We start from the raw sequence: 20643 nt of genomic DNA on the forward strand, positions 1-20643 counted from the left end.
TTGGCTTCCCCGTGGGATTAACAAGTATTCCGCAGTACAATCGCGCTATATTTTGTTTTCTTTGTTTGGTGAAAATGGGGCAATTTAAAACCCTACGACTCGCTCAGAAGGAGCAATAAGTGTAAACGATATAAGCAAAGATATCAGTGTAACAAAAAAAAAAAAACTAGAAGTGAGCGATAACCGGGATAATTTAACTAATTTTGATAATATTAGATAAATAACTAAGTGAATAAATAAATATACAAATATGGTGTAATAAATTGGTGATAAAACATGTGCAGTAATATGTATAAGCAATAATAAATATGTGCAATAATATGTATAAGAAATAATAAGTATGTGCAATAATAAGTATAGTTATTGATGAAAATTCCCTCCCAAATTGTATAATAAATGAATAAATAATGAAATAAATAAATAAATTATTAAACTAAGGGACGACACGACACGAAATATAAAATATCAGTCTTTTGCTGTTAAGCCGCGCTCAGGTTGGTGATGTCTCCGCCACACGTTACTCCGTCGCTCACGAGCTCCTCCGTCGAACGCTGGATAGGATTACCCCCTCTCTTGGAGTCGGTTCCCCTCTCGCGGATATTCCCTGTGGCGTGTATTTCAGCTTAAGGTCTGACGGTTGTGTAGCCTCTGGCGGCACGGGGTTCGGCGATTACATAACCCTCAGCAAATCCGGAATGCCCATAAAAATTATTGGCCAGGCTCCCAGTAGCGGAACCTGGCCACCACGTCTCGTCTTGGCTGGCCTGAAACGGGATTCATAATTGCCTATTTTCTTCCCCCACTGCTTTAGAACGGACTCACCGCAGGGTCTTGGCCAGTCCGGCTTCGGAGACCGTCCTTCTGCGCGTCGGCGACCGTCGAAAAAATATACTTTAACCCGGGGATCACTCCTTTTTAATTAAGCACTGCGTTCTTTATTTCTTTGTAATCACAAACTGTAGGCTCTGATGGCCAACCTAGTACCGCGACTGCTTAAGGAGATTTTGCTTGATAACCCGTGCGACTGCGCGCCGCCGACACTGAATCTGGACTGATCTCGTGTCGGCCATTTGTCTCCCGTCAACCCCATGCCGATTACGGGCTCCTTCTTCCAACATTCTGGGTCAATGTCCCTTTGACCGACATTCGTCCCGTTTGAATCTTGAATTCGCCCCAACCGACTCCAATTTCGACGTTGCCCAACACTGGACACGAAACCCACCTGACATCCCTGGTTTTCCCGATTATTCGATTATTCGGGGATGGCGACATAACAACCAAACTAGCTTTTTGGATGTTTATTTTCCTAAAAGCTAGTAAAATATAGAAGACATCCCTTCCCTGGACCTCAACAACCAAACATCTGGACATCTTGGACTACCCTAAGAACACGGAGGATCATTTTGGGACATCAGGACAAGGCCCAACGAGGGATCACACCCACATACGCTACCGATCAGCTTCAGTTTGTTGATATGTCTTCTTCTTCTCCAGCTGAACATCGGACTGTGTTTGTTTTGGTTTTGGGATGGATGGCCACTGATGGACTTGGGATCTCGTCGCGGGAACCAGGTGAGTACATAATCGCAGCAAACCCTTCTCACCGATACCTTCTCTTCCAGGGCTCGTCGTGGGTCGCTAGTAGGTCTCCTTTTTTTTTTTTTTTTTTACTGTTTCAAATCCTTCGCGTGATAGATTCCACTAGGTTTCCCTTGCAATGTCTCGGTCTCGTACATGTTGTTCCCTATCTTTGCCTTAATTCGGCACTTAATGAATTTCCTCGCGAATTTGGCGTTGTAGTTCTGCCCGAAATTACTTAAGGTGAAGTTCTTTCTATATACCTCCTGTCCGACTGCAAATTGTATATTTCTTGACCTCCGATTGTATACCGCCGCGCTTTTTTCGTATGCCTTGTGGGAATTCCTCCGGATTTCTTCGCGCATCAGGGCGATCCTTGATTCTCTTGGCAAGACATACAGCTCGTTATCCTCTAACGCTTTCAAACGTCTCGCTAGTTGGTAATCTGCCCCGTTGGTAAACATATTTTGTCCAAACAGAGCGAAATAGGGAGATACCCCAGTAGCCTGATGAACCGCCCCTCTGAGTGCACACTCAATCTCCGATAAATACAAATCCCAGTCACGGTGATCATGCTCCAAATAGGCTCGAATTGCATTTAAGACTGACTGGTTTACTCTCTCGGCCGCATTTGATTGCGGCGAGTAAACAGCAGTCCGGATGTGTTTAACTCCATATTCCTTTAGAAATTCCGTAAATTGTTTGGAGACAAATTGCTTCCCGTTGTCGGAATGTAACAATTCCGGAACCCCAAATTTATTAAACACCTCCTGCCTTAAAAATCGGATTACTCCTGCAGAGGTTGCTTCCCGCATGCCCTTAAGGAATGTGAACTTCGAGAAGTGATCAACCACTATGAATACATAGGAATTCCCTCCTCGCGACCTTGGGTACTTTCCCAGAAAATCAATATAAACTTTCTGGAATGGCCTGACGGTTACCGTTTCTGCACCAATCTCGGGTTTAGGGCCGCAGTTCGTTGGTTTGGTTTCTTTGCAGACCGCACAGTCCCTAACGTACGCTCGGACTTGGCTTACCATTCCCGGCCAGTGAAATCTCTTGCGCAGCCAACTCAAAGTTTTCGCCATTCCACCATGAGCTCTATTTTTCGGACAATGCGCCTGCTCTATCAGAGTGCTTGTGAGGCTAGCCGGTATCCACAGTTTCCAGGAGTATTCCCCCATTTCGGCTTTGTCATTATCTCGTTTGGATCGCACAAAAACGTAATCTCCGTCCACAACGAGATCCGGGAAACGTTCCCCATGGGCTAATACCTCCTTTCTCAGCTCCGCGTACTCTGAAGACTCGAATTCGGTCGTTTCGAACCCCAGCAAGGGTTCCAGGTCAATTGACTCTATCATCCTAGAGAGAGTGTCAGCTACCACGTTCTCTGAGCCCTTCCTGTGCTCTATGGCAAAGTCATAGATCTGCAGTTTTAATGACCAACGAGCAAGCCGCCCATCCAGGTCCTTTAGCGACATTAACCACTTCAGACTGGCGTGATCTGTTATGATCGTAAAGGGCATCATTTCGACGTACGGTCTGAATCGTTTCACTCCGAGGATAGCTGCCAGACATCCTTTTCGGTGACGCTGTAATTCTTTTGGCATTTGTTCAGCTTCTGTGAGAAATACTCAATAGGTCTTTCGTTTCCCTGATCATCCCGCTGGAATAAAACCGCCCCCACTCCCGTGTCGGAAGCGTCGCATTGTATGAAAAAGCGGCGTGAGAAATCCGGATGGTTTAACACGGGTGCCGTCATGAGCGCGGTTTTTAGGGTTTCTATGGCTTGCTGAGCCGCGGGGGTTAGGTGGAATTTCCCATTCTTCTTCAATGTGTCTGTAAGGGGGGCGGAAATTTCTGCGAAATTACGGATGAACCGGCGGTACCATCCCGCTGTACCCAACAAACTTCGAATCTCGCGCGGATTACGGGGATTGTTTAGTTTTCGAATAGCTTCTACCTTCTTGGGATCTGTTCTTAATTCCCCTCCACCAATCACGAAACCCAGATAACGCAATTCTTTGAAGCAGAAATGTGACTTTTGCAACCCGATTGTGAGTCCTGCTGCTCTCAAACACTCTCCTACTTCGTTTAAAATGGACAGATGTGACTCAAAGTCTGGTGTTACTATCAGTAAATCGTCCAGATACACAAAGACTTTCTCCCGCAGTTTAGATGGAATGACCTTATCCATCAAACGACACAGACTTTGACCCGCGTTACATAGTCCAAAGGGCATCACGACGAATTGATACAAGGGTCTTCCAGGGACAGTAAATGCGGTGATCGGTCGACTCTCTTCCTCCAGCTCGATTTGCCAGTATGCATGTTTTAGATCGACGCTGCTGATGAATATAGTTGAAGCAATTCTGCTTAGGATTCCATCTATGTTTTGAAGCGGATACGCGTCCTTTTTTGTCACCTTGTTCACCCTACGCGCATCCAAGCAAAGCCTATTTTTCCCAGGCTTCATGACCAATGTCACAGGGTTGTTCCAGGCACTCTCACTTTCCTCGATTACGCCCAGCCGTAACATCTCGTCAACTTCCGCATAGACCGCCGCCTGTTTCGCCGGAGACATTGGATAGTGCCTTGATTTCACCGGTACAGCTCCCTCCTCCAGTTCTATCTTATGTTTTAGAAGTTTAGTTCGTCCCAATCCAACCTTTTCGTAAGACAGAAAAGCTTCTCGGACTCCAGCGAGTCGGGATTCCTGGGACTTCGTTAGTCGATGACGCTCGGGTTCGACCGTTGTAACTTCCGTTGATTTCGACTCTAACAGTTCCTCTACGTTGCCTCCAAATAGTTCTGGAGCAATATTGAACTCCTTCCAAAAGTCGACTCCCAAATATAATTGTTGTTTTAATGCCGGACACAGATAAAAACATATGTTGGCCTCTCGTTCACGGAAACCCACTCTTACGGTAACCTTGCCTAGTATCGCTTGATCCTCACCGTTCGCTGTCTTCACGTTTCCTCTGTACGGCAACCAATCCAATCCGAGTCGATCCACCAACTCCTGGCAACCGGTACCTAAAACGCTAATGGAAGCTCCAGAATCCAGCAGTCCTTGGATCTCCTGATCGGCTAAAGTCACTGTCGCGTAGGGTCTCGGATCGTCGTTGAGATTCTTAAAGGATTCTATCTGCGATATTGTTCGATGGACCTCCTGCCTTTCCATTTTCCTTTTCTTGAAGCGTTGCCTAGCTTTGTGAATCCGTCTGGTCACCGCTGTCATTCCGTCCAGTTGGTGGTCCTTAAAAATGCGTTCCCGGGCCTCCTTGTATCTCCGCCATCTCTCCTCCAGTGGTATAGCCAGTCTGCCTCGCCATTCCACCCTTGATCCTGCGCTTACTTCGCACGGCTCAGGGTCATTGGGGTTACGCCGACCGACTCCCGTCCGGAACGCAACTCCACTGGGTTCATCACGTTCCCCTTCGAGTTTCCCGGGTTACAAATTGGGCATTTCGGCGTCAACGTGTCGGCTCGACCACATCTAAAACAAAAATACGACTTTTGGGGAATCTCACATTGCTTGTAGACGTGCCCGGCTTGTTTGCAGTTCCAACATACCACGGCTTTCCGCTGGCTGACGGATTGGATGGCATCTACTAGTCCTCCCTCGCTTTCATCTTCGACTACTGGTTGGAAATCCTGGTCTGGAATACTGCCGTACTGGACTTCGTCTACCCTTTGTCCTCGAAATTCTTGTCGCTTGGGGGGTAACACTCGTTGTGTCTGTCTGGCTCGTCCCACTTCCTCCGCGAAAGCTCTTTCAGCCTCCCTACACTCGTCTCTAAGGTGCTCCAAGGTATATGCCCGGATCGGGAACACGTACTGCTTCATTGGCTCGCACAGATTACGTTTCACGGTCTTGATCATCCATTCTTCCGTAATGGGTAACCGCACCGCAGCACGCAGTCTTCGCATCGCGTGAAAGAAGGAATCTAGAGACTCTCCTGGCATTTGTCTCCGCTCGCTCAGGTCCTGTATCCTCTCATAGTCGCATCTAGTGTCGCTATACCGCCGCTCGATTGCGGTCCGCAAATCCATCCAGGTCGCTATATTGTTGGTACGGACCAGCAACCAATACCATTCCGCCGCACCGTCGACCACCAGGCGGTGAAAGTTACGGATTAGATCTGCCCAGGGAGTCCCATAATGCTGCCTTAAGTGCTCGACTCGGAATATAAACTCTTCTGCGCTCATCCCATCAGAGTTGCCGGAGAACTGTATACCCCATTTATGTACTGGGACACAGTGTCCTCGTTGAGAATACCCGTAGCCCTCAGGATTCCGCCGAACAGCCTCTTGACGACCTTCCGTGTCTCTGGGTTGATTGCTTCCACTGGAAGAGGAACCTGGTCGGAAATGCAACCTTTGCTGTTGTAGATTCGGCTGGTAGTTCGACGGACCGATTTGCTGACGTTGTCCAGATGGACCAGGATTTACTCCCGGGTCATTCCTGAATCGGTTAGGTATTGTCGGCTGATTCCCAGGTTGATGAGTTTCAAGATGACCGCCCGCAGGGAGACCCTGAGCTCCTGTCGATGTTTCTGAACCCCCCGATAGAGATGTCTTCCTTTCGACCTGCCTCAACAAATCAGCAAACCCGTCTTTAATATTTTTATCAATTTTGTCGCTGATGAACCTTTGCATTTCAACCCGAAACTGGTTCTGGGAATCTATTACAAAGTTCCTTAGATCACTACTCTGGCCTTGGTTGTCTGCTCCTTCGAGGCTATACTGTTCCACGATCGGATCTAACTGGATGTGTGAAAAAGTCGGTAATGGAGTGGAATTATTGCCCAGCTCCAATCTTTTTGGGTTTCCCACCCTGTTTTGAGCATGAAATGGCATGTGTTGTAATGGGGGACAAGTAAATGGTCCTGGTCTTCCTATAGGGGTCGTGAGGTTCCCGCCTTCTGCCATATTATTTCCGTTTTTGTGCATTTTAATTTGATTATTTATTTCTTCAAAAAAAAACAATTAATAATTTGGAATTTTTCTTTCAGGAACAGAAAGGGAGAGAACTACTATAAACTATCCCATCCTGCACGGTGAACTGATCCGCGGCGCTATTTTCCTAATGGACTGTCCTGGACCCTAGAACATGAAAGTACAATTTAACGCAAAACAATGACAAAGTCGACTCTTTCCAACTTCGACTTAGTCGAAGTTTGGGAGTCAAGGGTGTCATTTTACTTGGCAGAAATCCATCTTTCTTCACCCGCCATCATTCCTTTGACTTCTCGGTGCATCTCAACCGCCATTAAAAACAGTCAAGGACACCAAGGAATCATCCGGAAGCTTCAAAGACTCTTTTTCTTAAGAGACTCCGGACTCCGGATTTTTAGCTATGTTGGCGATACGTCTGAAGAAAAAGGATATCCTTTTACGTCCTCCCGACTGTTGCTCCTCTGCCTCGATCGCAAATCTTCCAGTCTGCTTGGACTAGCTGATGTCGTCGACCAGGAAGCAAGGTAAGTAATCTAATCTTTATTTCCCTTCTTTCCACAGATCTTTCTGCTGTTCGTCTACCGGTCAGACGAGGACTTTGAAAAGACCTATGGAAAAGGAGAAATTTTTGTTGGAACCTAGTGTGTTGCCATTTATTTTTGAAAGTTGGGCGCCATTATTGTTACGTCCCAAAACAGGACTACGTGTGTCCGCGAGTGGGCAGCGCCGGCTAGCTCAGAGCACTCGGGGTGTGGGTACTCCAACCCTGCCCACACACACGCAACAATACACAAACAGAAGTCTGCACTTTGCAACACTACACGCAGCAACAAACATATGGTCTTGCAACTGGCCAAAACATTGAAGAACAGCCACAAGACCACAAAACATAGATATACAACGAAACTAACCCACCCATTTAATCTATTCCAGTTCACAGGACGTCTTCGGATACATATTGGGCTTTCGGATATTGAACCCGAAGCCTCAGCGCTCCCACCCAACCGTAGCAGTCGTAGGTGTCTCCGACTGCCCCTTAGACCGGTCACCGCAGGAAATTTTAGGACAGCCTACATGTTCCCTCCCCCTCTAAACGATAAGTTACTCCATATTCATTTTTATCACAATTTATTCACTTAATTCTATTTCACAGACTCTGCTCAGCTTCCCGTAAGGGAACCCATAAACCACCGCCCGCCGGTTGCAATAACCTCAATCAGGGATTGGTATGAATTAATAGGATGTCTGCCTTCTCGGTCCCTACCTAAAGAGCTCTCTTGGTGGATCCCAGACTTCACTAACCAGCAATATACTCGATGCGAGCACTGGGTTGGCTTCCCCGTGGGATTAACAAGTATTCCGCAGTACAATCGCGCTATATTTTGTTTTCTTTGTTTGGTGAAAATGGGGCAATTTAAAACCCTACGACTCGCTCAGAAGGAGCAATAAGTGTAAACGATATAAGCAAAGATATCAGTGTAACAAAAAAAAAAAAACTAGAAGTGAGCGATAACCGGGATAATTTAACTAATTTTGATAATATTAGATAAATAACTAAGTGAATAAATAAATATACAAATATGGTGTAATAAATTGGTGATAAAACATGTGCAGTAATATGTATAAGCAATAATAAATATGTGCAATAATATTTATAAGAAATAATAAGTATGTGCAATAATAAGTATAGTTATTGATGAAAATTCCCTCCCAAATTGTATAATAAATGAATAAATAATGAAATAAATAAATAAATTATTAAACTAAGGGACGACACGACACGAAATATAAAATATCAGTCTTTTGCTGTTAAGCCGCGCTCAGGTTGGTGATGTCTCCGCCACACGTTACTCCGTCGCTCACGAGCTCCTCCGTCGAACGCTGGATAGGATTACCCCCTCTCTTGGAGTCGGTTCCCCTCTCGCGGATATTCCCCGTGGCGTGTATTTCAGCTTAAGGTCTGACGGTTGTGTAGCCTCTGGCGGCACGGGGTTCGGCGATTACATAACCCTCAGCAAATCCGGAATGCCCATAAAAATTATTGGCCAGGCTCCCAGTAGCGGAACCTGGCCACCACGTCTCGTCTTGGCTGGCCTGAAACGGGATTCCTAATTGCCTATTTTCTTCCCCCACTGCTTTAGAACGGACTCACCGCAGGGTCTTGGCCAGTCCGGCTTCGGAGACCGTCCTTCTGCGCGTCGGCGACCGTCGAAAAAATATACTTTAACCCGGGGATCACTCCTTTTTAATTAAGCACTGCGTTCTTTATTTCTTTGTAATCACAAACTGTAGGCTCTGATGGCCAACCTAGTACCGCGACTGCTTAAGGAGATTTTGCTTGATAACCCGTGCGACTGCGCGCCGCCGACACTGAATCTGGACTGATCTCGTGTCGGCCATTTGTCTCCCGTCAACCCCAAGCCGATTACGGGCTCCTTCTTCCAACATTCTGGGTCAATGTCCCTTTGACCGACATTCGTCCCGTTTGAATCTTGAATTCGCCCCAACCGACTCCAATTTCGACGTTGCCCAACACTGGACACGAAACCCACCTGACATCCCTGGTTTTCCCGATTATTCGATTATTCGGGGATGGCGACATAACACCCGCATTCTTCTGCCAGAGATCCAGATAGAAACCTCATTTCCCCCTTACTTTTTGTGTCACCCCCGTGTATTTTGAAACCAGAGATGGAAGAAATGTAAGGGGTGAATGAGGTTTTGTCCCTTCCGCTTCTATGGAGAAACCTCTTCAAAATATGTTATTTTCCAGAGGAATTTTCCCGGTGGGTTCCTACGCAGCGCAAGTTTATTTTTGCCTAACGACCACATTCGCAAGTAGAGGAAAGCCATAACTGGGTACGTGTGGAAAATTTATAATGCGGGAAGTCGAAAAACCAGTGGATTTTGTCCTGCATTCTTCTGCCAGAGATCCAGATAGAAACCTCATTTCCCCCTTACTTTTTGTGTCACCACCCTTGTAGAGGCGCTTGCAAAAGCAAAATATATAATCGAGAGCAATCTCAAAAGACCACTACAGATTCAAAAAGATGTCACCCTTAAAAGTAGGCAATGCTTAGCCGACGGCACAGTTTGGGATGCATGGGACAAAACTCGGATAGTCAAATAAATATGATAACCATTTCGCTATACGTTAGTAGAATAAAAATGAAATTTGGTTTACACTAAAGTTTAAGTTATAACGAGAAATTCCCGAGGCAATGCGTAGCTGAATATAAATATAAAAATTTAGCTTCGAAACAGGGTTAGCTATAAAAGGATCTAGCTATTTTTCCTGGAATAGGGACATATGGGAATAATCGGGATAATCAGAGTCGGCTCCGATATTGGAAGGCTATAGTCGGAAACCCGGCATACACGAGACCCCGATTTCCGGCCTTGGGGGGTATATAAAGCCGCCCGAACCTCAACCCAGCCTTTCCAATTTAAGTTCCCAAACGAAGCAGACGGTTCCAGAAAATTTACTATAAAACAGGAAAAAGGTTAAGTCCAACCCTATCTTGTGTTCCCAGTGGCGGTTATAAAATTTTAAAAATCATATTCCAGGGCGTAACCAACTCCAGAATTTTGGCTAGACAATTTACGGAGGAAATTTATAACGATATTTTTCGGTGCCAGGGTAAATAAGCCATCCGGCTAGATAGTAGTTAAAACTCTCATATTCTCAAATTCTCTTAAACAGAATGGCACCCAGTTTCCAGTAAACATCTTTCCAAAGTCAGGTAAAGCAGTTGGCCCGAGCTTCCTGAACACCTGTGAAGTCAAATTGAGAGAGAGCTAAATTCCCAAAAATGGAATAACTCCAAGCGCTGTATTCCCAAATTCGGCGAGCAGTTCTAATAGGCAGCGGTAAACAGCAACAACACGCGCTCGAAGCGTCCGGCGGGATAAACATTGAAAGTGCGGAAAAACCTCCCAAAAAAGTTAGCCACCCACCGGCCTTAACCCTAGGGGTATTAGGCGTGCCAGCTCGGCGAAAGAAAAATCTGTTAAAAATAATATAAAAATATCATAAATCGCGATCAACCCCACGGGTTAGGGTTACATAACGCCCGATCAGAAAATGTTATAGGGGTATATAGGGTAAAGTAAGTCTCCAATTTCCTTTCTCTTCTTTATTTTGTTATTTTTTTTCTGTTGGATAAAATCTTTAAAATTATAATGGCATAATATGTAAGGAAAGAACCCCGAAAGAAACCTGCATATGGTCGAAAAGTGATAAAATACAAAATAAAAGTGGTACTAAAAATTAGTACGAAAATTGGTAATATAGAAAGAATGAGTGAAAATGAAAATATATAAATGAATATCAGTGGCAATTTAAAACAAACTTAAAAAAGCCCCTACACCGAGAAAAATATTAAAATTAATTCTTGTCAAAATAATAAAAACAAAGTGCGTGATGCGAAAGCAAAATAATGGCGAAATATAAAAGAAATTAATGAAAATAACCCCTTGTGAAACCGAAAATAAGAAACAGTAAAGTTTTGACGAGTGATAATTTCTGCAGGTGTATTTCCCCCCCATCCAAAGATCTTTCGGCGATGGAGCAGCACATGCGTTAGTGATAACCACCGTTTTTCTTTTACCTTATTCCTTTTGCTCTCGGATTCACGTGGCGCTACACGTAAAGAAATGAAGTTAACTTAACGCCTCTTATGAATTTAAAGAAAAGGCCACAGCATTAGTAATTCTAAATTATTTCTTAAAACGTAATTAAATATTATTGCGGTGCAGCCGTAATAATTTTACTGAGTGGTAAATTTATTCGAATATATTAAATATCAGTGCATGTAAATTAAATTGAATTTTAGTGTCAGCAGTGTTCTGTCGGTGTATGCCCATGATTATACAGAACATTTTGGGATAAAAACGGTATACACCGTAAGATATTCTTTGACTCATTTTATTTAAAAATTCAATATTAAAGTATTTTGTCCGAAGTTCATAGGATGAGGTAGTAATCTACAGCTATAATTCTTTCAGGTTTTGTAGCGTTTATTCTTGGGCCAAGAAAAAGTCTTGATTTTGTCGACCTGTGTTATCTATGATTGAACTATATTATATTATTTACTATATTATTGAATGTACATCTATATACAGGCCTGTTACAGTTTTCACTCGGAAGTGAATTTGTTAACATTATCGGATTTCCCCTTAACAGAACTAAATTTCCCTTTCTTGCTAGGGACATTTTATAAAATTTCCCATTGGTCCCTGCGCAGTTTTGAAAGGCTCCCGACAGAATAGTATTAAAAATCAGTGTGGAAATCATAGTATTGCAAACTGCAAGAGCATACAGAGATGCCAAAGTCGAAAAACAAAGTCCCTATCAAATGTCCCCGTTCAAATTTCACATGAAAAAATGTGGTATTCCGAGCCAAAACACTTATTTCGTTAATTAGGATAAATTATCTTTCTAATAAAAGAACCATTAACCTTATCGGATAAATTTAGAAAAGGTCCCAAGGAAATTCTAACTTATATCCATACCGTGACAACTCTAGGCCATTTTTACCAAATCCGAGCGGAATTTAGAACAAGGGCGGCGGATTTGCATTAATTGTCATAGCTAGAATTTACCGAGTTTTAAGGTGCAACCACAAAATAATTATTAATAAGTCATATATGCAAATAATTTCGATTCCGATGATGCAATTAGGAACATAAAACATCAAGGAATAGCATAAAAATATTATTGACTTATAAAGCTATCGCGAAGTATATTTAAAGAATTAATCTTTATACTGCCGAATTTAAATCCGCCTGTCATATGCTTGGCGGAAAGTTTCCGTGTGAATTTTTCGGAAGTTAACAGAGTAACAACAGAGGGAAATTCGATTCCGTGCAGTTCTTTCGGAAGTGAGTCTTGGAACAGGTCTGGGAAATTCGAATCCGTGTGAAACTTTCGGAAGTGAAAACTAGAACAGGGCCGATATATTTAACCCTTTACTTCCACAGCAGTGTTTCTTTCGGAATCTTTCTGCCACTTATCTGAATTAAAAATGTTTAATAAATATCGGTAGATTTTAGTTGGAAATAATTTGTTTTTTTTCGTTTATGTTGGAAATTATTGAATATTATTATGGAGAATAAATTTATAACTATGAACCGAAACTAAAGTGTTATAGTTGGAAGCCATGCTTAACCGGAAGTCACTGGATATGTAGGTTCGGATAAAAGGGATCGCCAGCTGTAGGCTGTCCCTAAAGGCGATCATGGTAGGGTGGGGAAATGGGGGACTACTACCACCACAGTCTCCCCAATTCGTTGTCTGCAATTAAAAATGTCTGAAAACTATCCCCTCTGTTCTCACTCTCTTAAATTTCCTTTTCTAACTTCCGGTTTCCAATTCTATCTTATATTCTTCTTCCTACTATCTTCTACTACTCTATCTAATACTACAAGCACGCGAATTTATAAGTCTATTGCGTACATTCGAGCCACTTGAGAGATCAGTTTGCATTTCTATTCCCACACCCATACTACAGAACTACATAGCCGGAACCAGCGCGTGCTCCGCTGTTCTCTCTCAATTATCCATCTGCTCTTCGGCCATTTATACGTTGTATGTTACACCGTGTATTTTGAAACCAGAGATGGAAGAAATGTAAGGGGTGAATTAGGTTTTGTCCCTTCCGCTTCTATGGAGAAACCTCTTGAAAATATGTTATTTTCTAGAGGAATTTTCCCGGTGGGACTCTCTCGCTGGCTTTTGCGCAAGAGAGCCTGGAGCCAGCTCTAAAGCCAACACCAAAAAATTGTGTGCAAAAAAATCGTATGGCGTTATCCATCTTCATATTCTAATGTCTTTGGTCCGACCGTTCGGCTCAACCGAACAAAGCAATCGGTCTTTCAATAACAATCACCGAGTTGTTGACCCTTTTAAGTTAACAGTCACCTAAAAGGGTTTCTATAAGACTACTGTTAAATAAAAGTCAGAAAAATGGGTTTTCTCTAGAAAGGGAAAGTATAGGCCTGCTGTGATATGTGCATAAATTTTACATAGGAAATCAAGATAATTCAGGGACCGTAACTGTTATAAGTTTTATTTTAAAAACAAGAGAGAACGCTATAGTCGGGTTGGTGTCCCGACTATCTAATACCCGTCACTCAGCTAAAAAAAGTGCGAACGCTGTACTCGGGTTGGTGTCCCGACTAATAATAATCGTAACTCAGCTGAAGGGAGTGCGAGGGAGATAGATATATATTTTTATACCCTTGCAGAGGGTATTATGATTTCAGTCAGAAGTTTGCAACGCAGTGAAGGAGACGTTTCCGACCCCATAAAGTATATATATTCTTGATCAGCATCACAAGACGAGTCGATCTAGCCATGTCCGTCTGTCCGTCTGTCCATCTGTCCGTCTGTCCATCTGTCCGTCTGTCTGTTTCTACGCAAACTAGTCTCTCAGTTTTTGAGCTATCGGGACGAAACTTTCGCAAAAGTCTTTTTTCTATTGCAGGTAGTATATATGTCGGATCCGACCGGATCGGACAATTATATCTTATAGCTCCCATAGGAACGATCGGAAAAAAAAACTTTAAAAAATTCTAGCTTCGGTGTTTTTTCAAGTATTACCTTCTACTCTTGGGAATTTTTTGTTTTATATATTTCTGAATTTCGGTTTTTTTGTTTTTTAAATCGGATCACAATATCATATAGCTGCCATAGGAACGGTCGAAAAATTAAATGGAAATGAATGGGAAAAAATTATATCTTTGTTGGTTTTTATTACATTCCCTTCTTCTCTGGGATATGACTATTTTTAAATATTTCCAAATTTCGATATTAATTTTAAAAAGATCGAACTACTATATCATATAGCTGCCATAGAAACGATCGAAAAATTAATATAAAATAATAGGAAATTTAACATTTTTGCGATTTGTAAATTAATAGGAATAATCTGCAAGGGTATATAAGCTTCGGCTTGCCGAAGCTAGCTTTCTTTCTTGTTTTTAATTATTTTACCCACAAAATCGCCATAAATCAAGTTTCAGTTTTATTTTTGATCATGACGAATAACTGTTATTTGTAAACTTTTATTATAAAACTCAAAAAATAACAGTTATTCTTTGAGTTTTACTTTACAAATCAGAAAATAACTGTTAAAGTGTGATTATACCCGTTACTCGTAGAGTAAAAGGGTATATTAGATTTGTGCAAAAGTATGTAACAGCTAGAAGGAAGCGTTTCCGACCCCATAAAGTATATATATTCTTGATCAGGGTCACTAGCCGAGTCGATCTAGCCATGTCCGTCGGACGGACGTCTGTATGAACGCTGAGATCTCAGAAACTACAAAAGCTAGAAGATTGAGATTTCCCACACATATTCTTTGGCTTCCTATGCAGCGCAAGTTTATTTCAGACGAGCGCCACGCCCCCTCTAACGCCCACAATCGCCCACTAACGATTTTAAAATGGGTCCTGCGCCCACATCTTTAAAGATTTCCGAGAAGTATAAATGCCATTTTGTTGTGTATATTTATACCTATCGAAATGTAGAAGAAATTTTTCGAATCGGACCATTCATTAAAAAGTTATACGCAATCAAAACAAGAAAGAAAGCTAGCTTCGGCAAGCCGAAGCTTATATACCCTTGCAGATTATTCCTATTAGTTTACAAATCGCAAAAATGTTAAATTTCCTATTATTTTATATTAATTTTTCGATCGTTTCTATGGCAGCTATATGATATAGTAGTTCGATCTTTTTAAAATTAATATCGAAATTTGGAAATATTTAAAAATAGTCATATCCCAGAGAAGAAGGGAATGTAATAAAAACCAACAAAGATATAATTTTTTCCCATTAATTTCCATTTAATTTTTCGACCGTTCCTATGGCAGCTATATGATATTGTGATCCGATTTAAAAAACAAAAAAACCGAAATTCAGAAATATATAAAACAAAAAATTCCCAAGAGTAGAAGGTAATACTTGAAAAAACACCGAAGCTAGAATTTTTTTTCCGATCGTTCCTATGGGAGCTATAAGATATAATTGTCCGATCCGGTCGGTTCCGACATATATACTACCTGCAATAGAAAAAAGACTTTTGCGAAAGTTTCGTCCCGATAGCTCAAAAACTGAGAGACTAGTTTGCGTAGAAACAGACAGACGGACAGACGGACAGATGGACAGACGGACAGATGGACAGACGGACAGACGGACATGGCTAGATCGACTCGTCTTGTGATGCTGATCAAGAATATATATACTTTATGGGGTCGGAAACGTCTCCTTCACTGCGTTGCAAACTTCTGACTGAAATCATAATACCCTCTGCAAGGGTATAAAAAATATAGGGATAAAATATGCGCGGTTGCCTTTTTTTAACAAATTTTTAGTAAGTTATAAAAAACACGGGTATCATGTTTTTTTTTTATTATTTCATTTTTTCAAAAATGTCAAGGGAATAATATAATATAATAATATAAAAATCAAAAAATAAAAATCATTACGGATTTGTAAACTACAATGGCTAATAAAAATGGTGGTGTATTTAAAAAAATTTTAGTACCCTTCTAAGGGCGTGATTTTTTTAGTAAGAAAAATTTACAATAACAGTTATTTTCGGTCCCTGAGATAATTCTAAAATTGCATTGTACATTTAAATGTACATAAAATTGTATTCTGAATTTAGGTTAGCTTTTTTTTTTTCGCTTCAATATATTTATTGACTATATAAGAAACTGTCTTTAATAAGAAATGCCATATAGAATCGAATTACCTTTTAAATGAGCTATTAAAGGCAGATCGGTTCAAATGAACTACCATAAGTCTTAAGATAAAAAATGTCTCAAAGTATTCCAACCAAGCCTATTCCTACAAAATGGACGGCGCGTTTTTTCAAATCTTTTGAAATATTTTGAATAAAACCAAATAATGTTGGGAAGATATTCTTAGATAGTTAGGAATTGATTTAAAGCTACATAAATAAAACTGCTAAAGGAGGTTTAACCTGTTAGAAAGCTCTAATTTTTCCTGCAGCTAAAGATATTCTCTTCTTCTTACGTGGATTTAATTAATTATTAATTACTACATAAGAAAGATATGCCAAAAGTGGAGTTTTAGAATCGTAATTTATTTAAAATCTGTAGATTATTGGAATTTAATGGTAAATGGGCTAATCTTACAGATCCATCTTTAGAGAATACATATTGCGTATTTTCCCTTACCCTTTTGAATTTTAATAATCAAAAAGCAATGTTACAACTGAAGCATTACTGAACAGGTCACATACACGCACTCATACATTCACAAAAGACCGTTTTCCTTAACAGACCGAGCAAAGTAGTCGGTAGAAACCGAAAACCCTTTAAATGTGTTAGCTCACTCCCAGTTTTCATAGGGTTTGTCAATGACAGGTTATTTTCCAACACTTTGAAAAGGTTGACCGAAACTTGCAAGCTCTGATGAAATGTATAGGAACATTGCCCAACTAAGCAACAAGAGAATTTAAGGAAGCAATTTAACCTTTAATATAAATAAATGGATATTTGACTGGGTTTAAGCCTGTATTAAAAGCATAGTAAGTTCGTTCCCTACAATATGGCTCCTAAAAAATCGAAGGACCATGAAGCTCTTACAGCTCGAACTGGCCTAGTGAATTCCTTTACACGCAATAAAGATTACATTACAGCAAACAATGCTACCATGACGCCTGCAGAACTAGAAGCACGGTTGAGCCTGATGGAGTCGAACGCGAGGGCAGTGAAGAGGCCCTAACAGCACTTATGCAATCGCACATCCCAGGATGCACGGATGCCAGCACGCACCAAGACATAGCAACTGGCGAAGAACGCCCCCCAAACGATCTAATAACAACTACGAAAATCAACTGGGCCATAGACTCCTTTGCCGGCTAGAAGGCACCAGGACTAGATGGAATATTTCCAGCCATGTTACAGGCGACCAAGGAAAGGATCACCCCATGGCTATATGAAATATACTCTGCATGTCTAAGCACGGGCAATATCCCAATCCAATGGAGGACCTCTCGGATTGTCTTCCTCCCAAAACCGGGAAAGTGCAGTCACGCGAGCCACAAGGATTACAGGCCGATAAGCCTCACCTCTTTCATACTCAAGACACTGGAAAAGCTGCTGGATCTACACATCCGGAATGATGTAGGGAGGCCATGTCATCCAACCAGCACGCCTACACCAAGGCGCATCTGTGGAAACGGCACTATACTCGCTAGTAGCAACCGTTGAGAGCACATTAAGGAATATGCGCTTGGAGTATTCGCAGATATATCCGGAGCATTCAACAATGTCAAGACGGATGCTATAATGGATCGCCTAGAAGCAACCAACACGCACCCCGCAATAAGCCTCTGGATAAGAAACCTGCTTAGCTGCAGGCGGGTACATTCAGAGTGGGGCACCGCTTCCATGGTAAAGGGGGCACACAGAGGCACACCACAAGGTGGGGTTCTCTCGCCTCTCCTATGGAATTTGGTGGTCGACGATCTAATCAAGAGATTCGAGAGGAGAGCCCCAAAAATAACAGCCTATGCGGACGACATAGGCATAATTATTACGGGAGTTTGTCCATCGACCCTCAACTCTATAATGGAATCAACACTCAGGAGATATGTGAGTGGGCGGAAAAGGTGGGACTCACTATCAATGCAGACAAGACGGACCTCATTCTCTTTACTAAGAGATACAAGGTACCAAAATGGACCCCCCGAAAATCGGCGCAACCAGGCTGGCCCCAAAAACACAGGTCAAGTACCTAGGCACAGTATTGGACTGCAAGCTGGCATGGAGGCCCAATGTAGTGGAAAGGGTGAAAAAGGCCACCTTTGCGCTATATGAATCCAAGAAGATGCTTAGCAGCACATGGGGCCTGTCACCTACTCTGACTCACTGGGTCTACATCTCGGCGGTGAATCCGACTCTGCTGTACGGACCCTTAGCGTTCCAAAAGACGACGTACACCGAGAATATTTTAAGAATATTCATCGGCAGGCAGCTCTAGAAACGATCCTCGGAGTCGACCCCATAGACATCCACGCTCAACTGACTGCAGGAAAGGCAGCACAACGTCTAGTTGCATCAGTTGCATCATGACGGCGCAAAGCTTCGGACATAGTTCAATCGGCCGAAGCATGATCAATAAAACGGACCATATGACCCCCAGAACGTGCTCGGAGGTTAAAACAACCTCGTTCATGGGCCCAGATGACTGGAAAACGGGTCGGGACCAGACTCAACACCTCAATATATAAACGGACGGCTCCAAGATGGAAGGAGGAGCGGGCTTAAACTGTACGGACCCTGAAATAAGGCTGTCTTTTAAGCTACCCAACGACTGCAGCATATTCCAGGCGGAAGTCTTAACCATAAGGAAAGCTACTAAAGTGGCTTAACCTAACATAACATAGCACAGTCCGACAGAACTTTGTTTATTTTTGGTGGCCTGCCACCATTTTATTTCGATAAATGAGGCTTTTCTGAATTGTTTTGGAATTTTTAAAATTGTTTTTCTTACTTCATTCACAGTGACGATTCACAAACAGTTCCCAAACCTGTCACCATTTTACGTAACCCTTAACTATTTTTGAGCACAAGTTACCCTTGCTTTAAACATTTTTATATATGGGAGTAAGTTATAAGCTGTAGGAAAATTACAATTCAGGACTTTCCGGCCCCGAAAGATTCGTAGATTCGCCTATGAGCTTATATTCAAAGCAAAATTCGTTAGAACGTTTAGAATTATGTTATTCAAAATGCTTAGAAAAGCCTCATTTATCAAAAACACCAGTTTACCAAAAAAAATTGATGAAATATACCATGAATGAAACCTTTGTTTTCCGGTAAGGTACGTCTTCCTGATTAAGAAAATTGCACTTAAAATTTTTTTTATGGATAAAATTTTGTTTAAAGTGTAAAAAACGTTTTTGACACATTTTTAATTTCTAACTTGAGTTGTGGTTAACTGATTTCAACCATAAATAACTCATTTTACAGGTAATAGAATGCCCTCCAACTTTCTCAACTTTCAGTGTATAACTGCATTGAGTTCCATTCATTAGTTTAGAAGCTACACTTCGTCAAAGTTGTAAAAGTGAGAAAAAATGCAAAAATGCTGGCATAAATGGCATCGTTAAAAATAAACGCCAAAAAACCGAAATTAGTTTTATGACTTATACTTAAAGATACATCTTTCAGTCAACTAACAAGACCATCAACAAAAGAATCAATCAATAGTTGGATTTTATATCAATTTTTTACGTTGGGAAAAACGGGTATTACAGCTCTGTTATAGCCCTGTTGTGTCAGTTAACAGCTGTAAACGGCCAAAAAAACACTGTTGTCGCAAGCTTCAAAAATTAATTTGCTGGTGGATTGTATTGATCAATAACTTGTTTTTTTTTTTGTCAAAGCACCTTTTACCAGTAGAAGTTAAAAAAATAATTTCTGTTTTTAGGCGTGTATTTTTAACGATGCCATTTATGCTAGCATTTTTGCATTTTTTCTCACTTTTACAACTTTGACGAAGTGTAGCTTCTAAACTAATGAATGGAACTCAATACAGTGTATAAGAAAGTTGGAGGGCATTCTATTACCTGGAAAATGAATTATTTATGGTTAAAATCGGTTAACCACAACTCAAGTTAGAAATTAAAAAAGTGTCAAAAACGTTTTTTACGCTTTAAAAAAAATTGTATCCATTAAAAAAAAATGTGTAGTGCCATTTTCTTAATCAGGAAGACGTACCTTACCGGAAAACAACGGTTTCATTCATAATATATTTCATCGATTTTTATACCCGTTACTCGTAGAGTAAAAGAGTATATTGTATATATACATAAAGTATATATATTCTTGATCAGGGTCACTAGCCGAGTCGATCTAGCCATGTCCGTCTGTCTGTCTGTATGAACGCTGAGATTTCGGAAACTACAAGAGATTTTGCACACATATTCTTGGGCCTCCTACGCAGCGCAAGTTTATTTCAGCCGAGCGCCACGCTTCCTCTAACACCCACAATCGCCCACTAACGATTTTAAAATGTGTCCTGTGCCCACATCTTTAAAGATTTCCGAGAAGTATAAATTCA

At 41.6% G+C, this 20643-nt stretch overlaps 2 protein-coding genes across 9 annotated transcripts in view; one reads left to right on the forward strand and one right to left on the reverse strand.

Annotated features, from left to right (window-relative positions):
- Myo81F (Myosin 81F) overlaps window positions 1-20643 on the reverse strand; it is a 1428838-nt gene that overhangs the window by 604488 nt on the left and 803707 nt on the right. The window lies entirely within an intron of this gene.
- LOC138913426 (uncharacterized) lies at window positions 1280-8333 on the forward strand. The gene is made up of 3 exons (XM_070217160.1): window positions 1280-1572; window positions 6597-7064; window positions 7474-8333. Exons 2-3 carry the CDS (start codon window positions 6721-6723, stop codon window positions 7631-7633), a joined length of 504 nt encoding a protein of 167 aa, XP_070073261.1. The 5' UTR covers window positions 1280-1572; window positions 6597-6720; the 3' UTR covers window positions 7634-8333.

Source organism: Drosophila takahashii, chromosome 3R (genome assembly GCF_030179915.1).
Source record: "Drosophila takahashii strain IR98-3 E-12201 chromosome 3R, DtakHiC1v2, whole genome shotgun sequence".
NCBI lineage: Eukaryota > Metazoa > Arthropoda > Insecta > Diptera > Drosophilidae > Drosophila > Drosophila takahashii.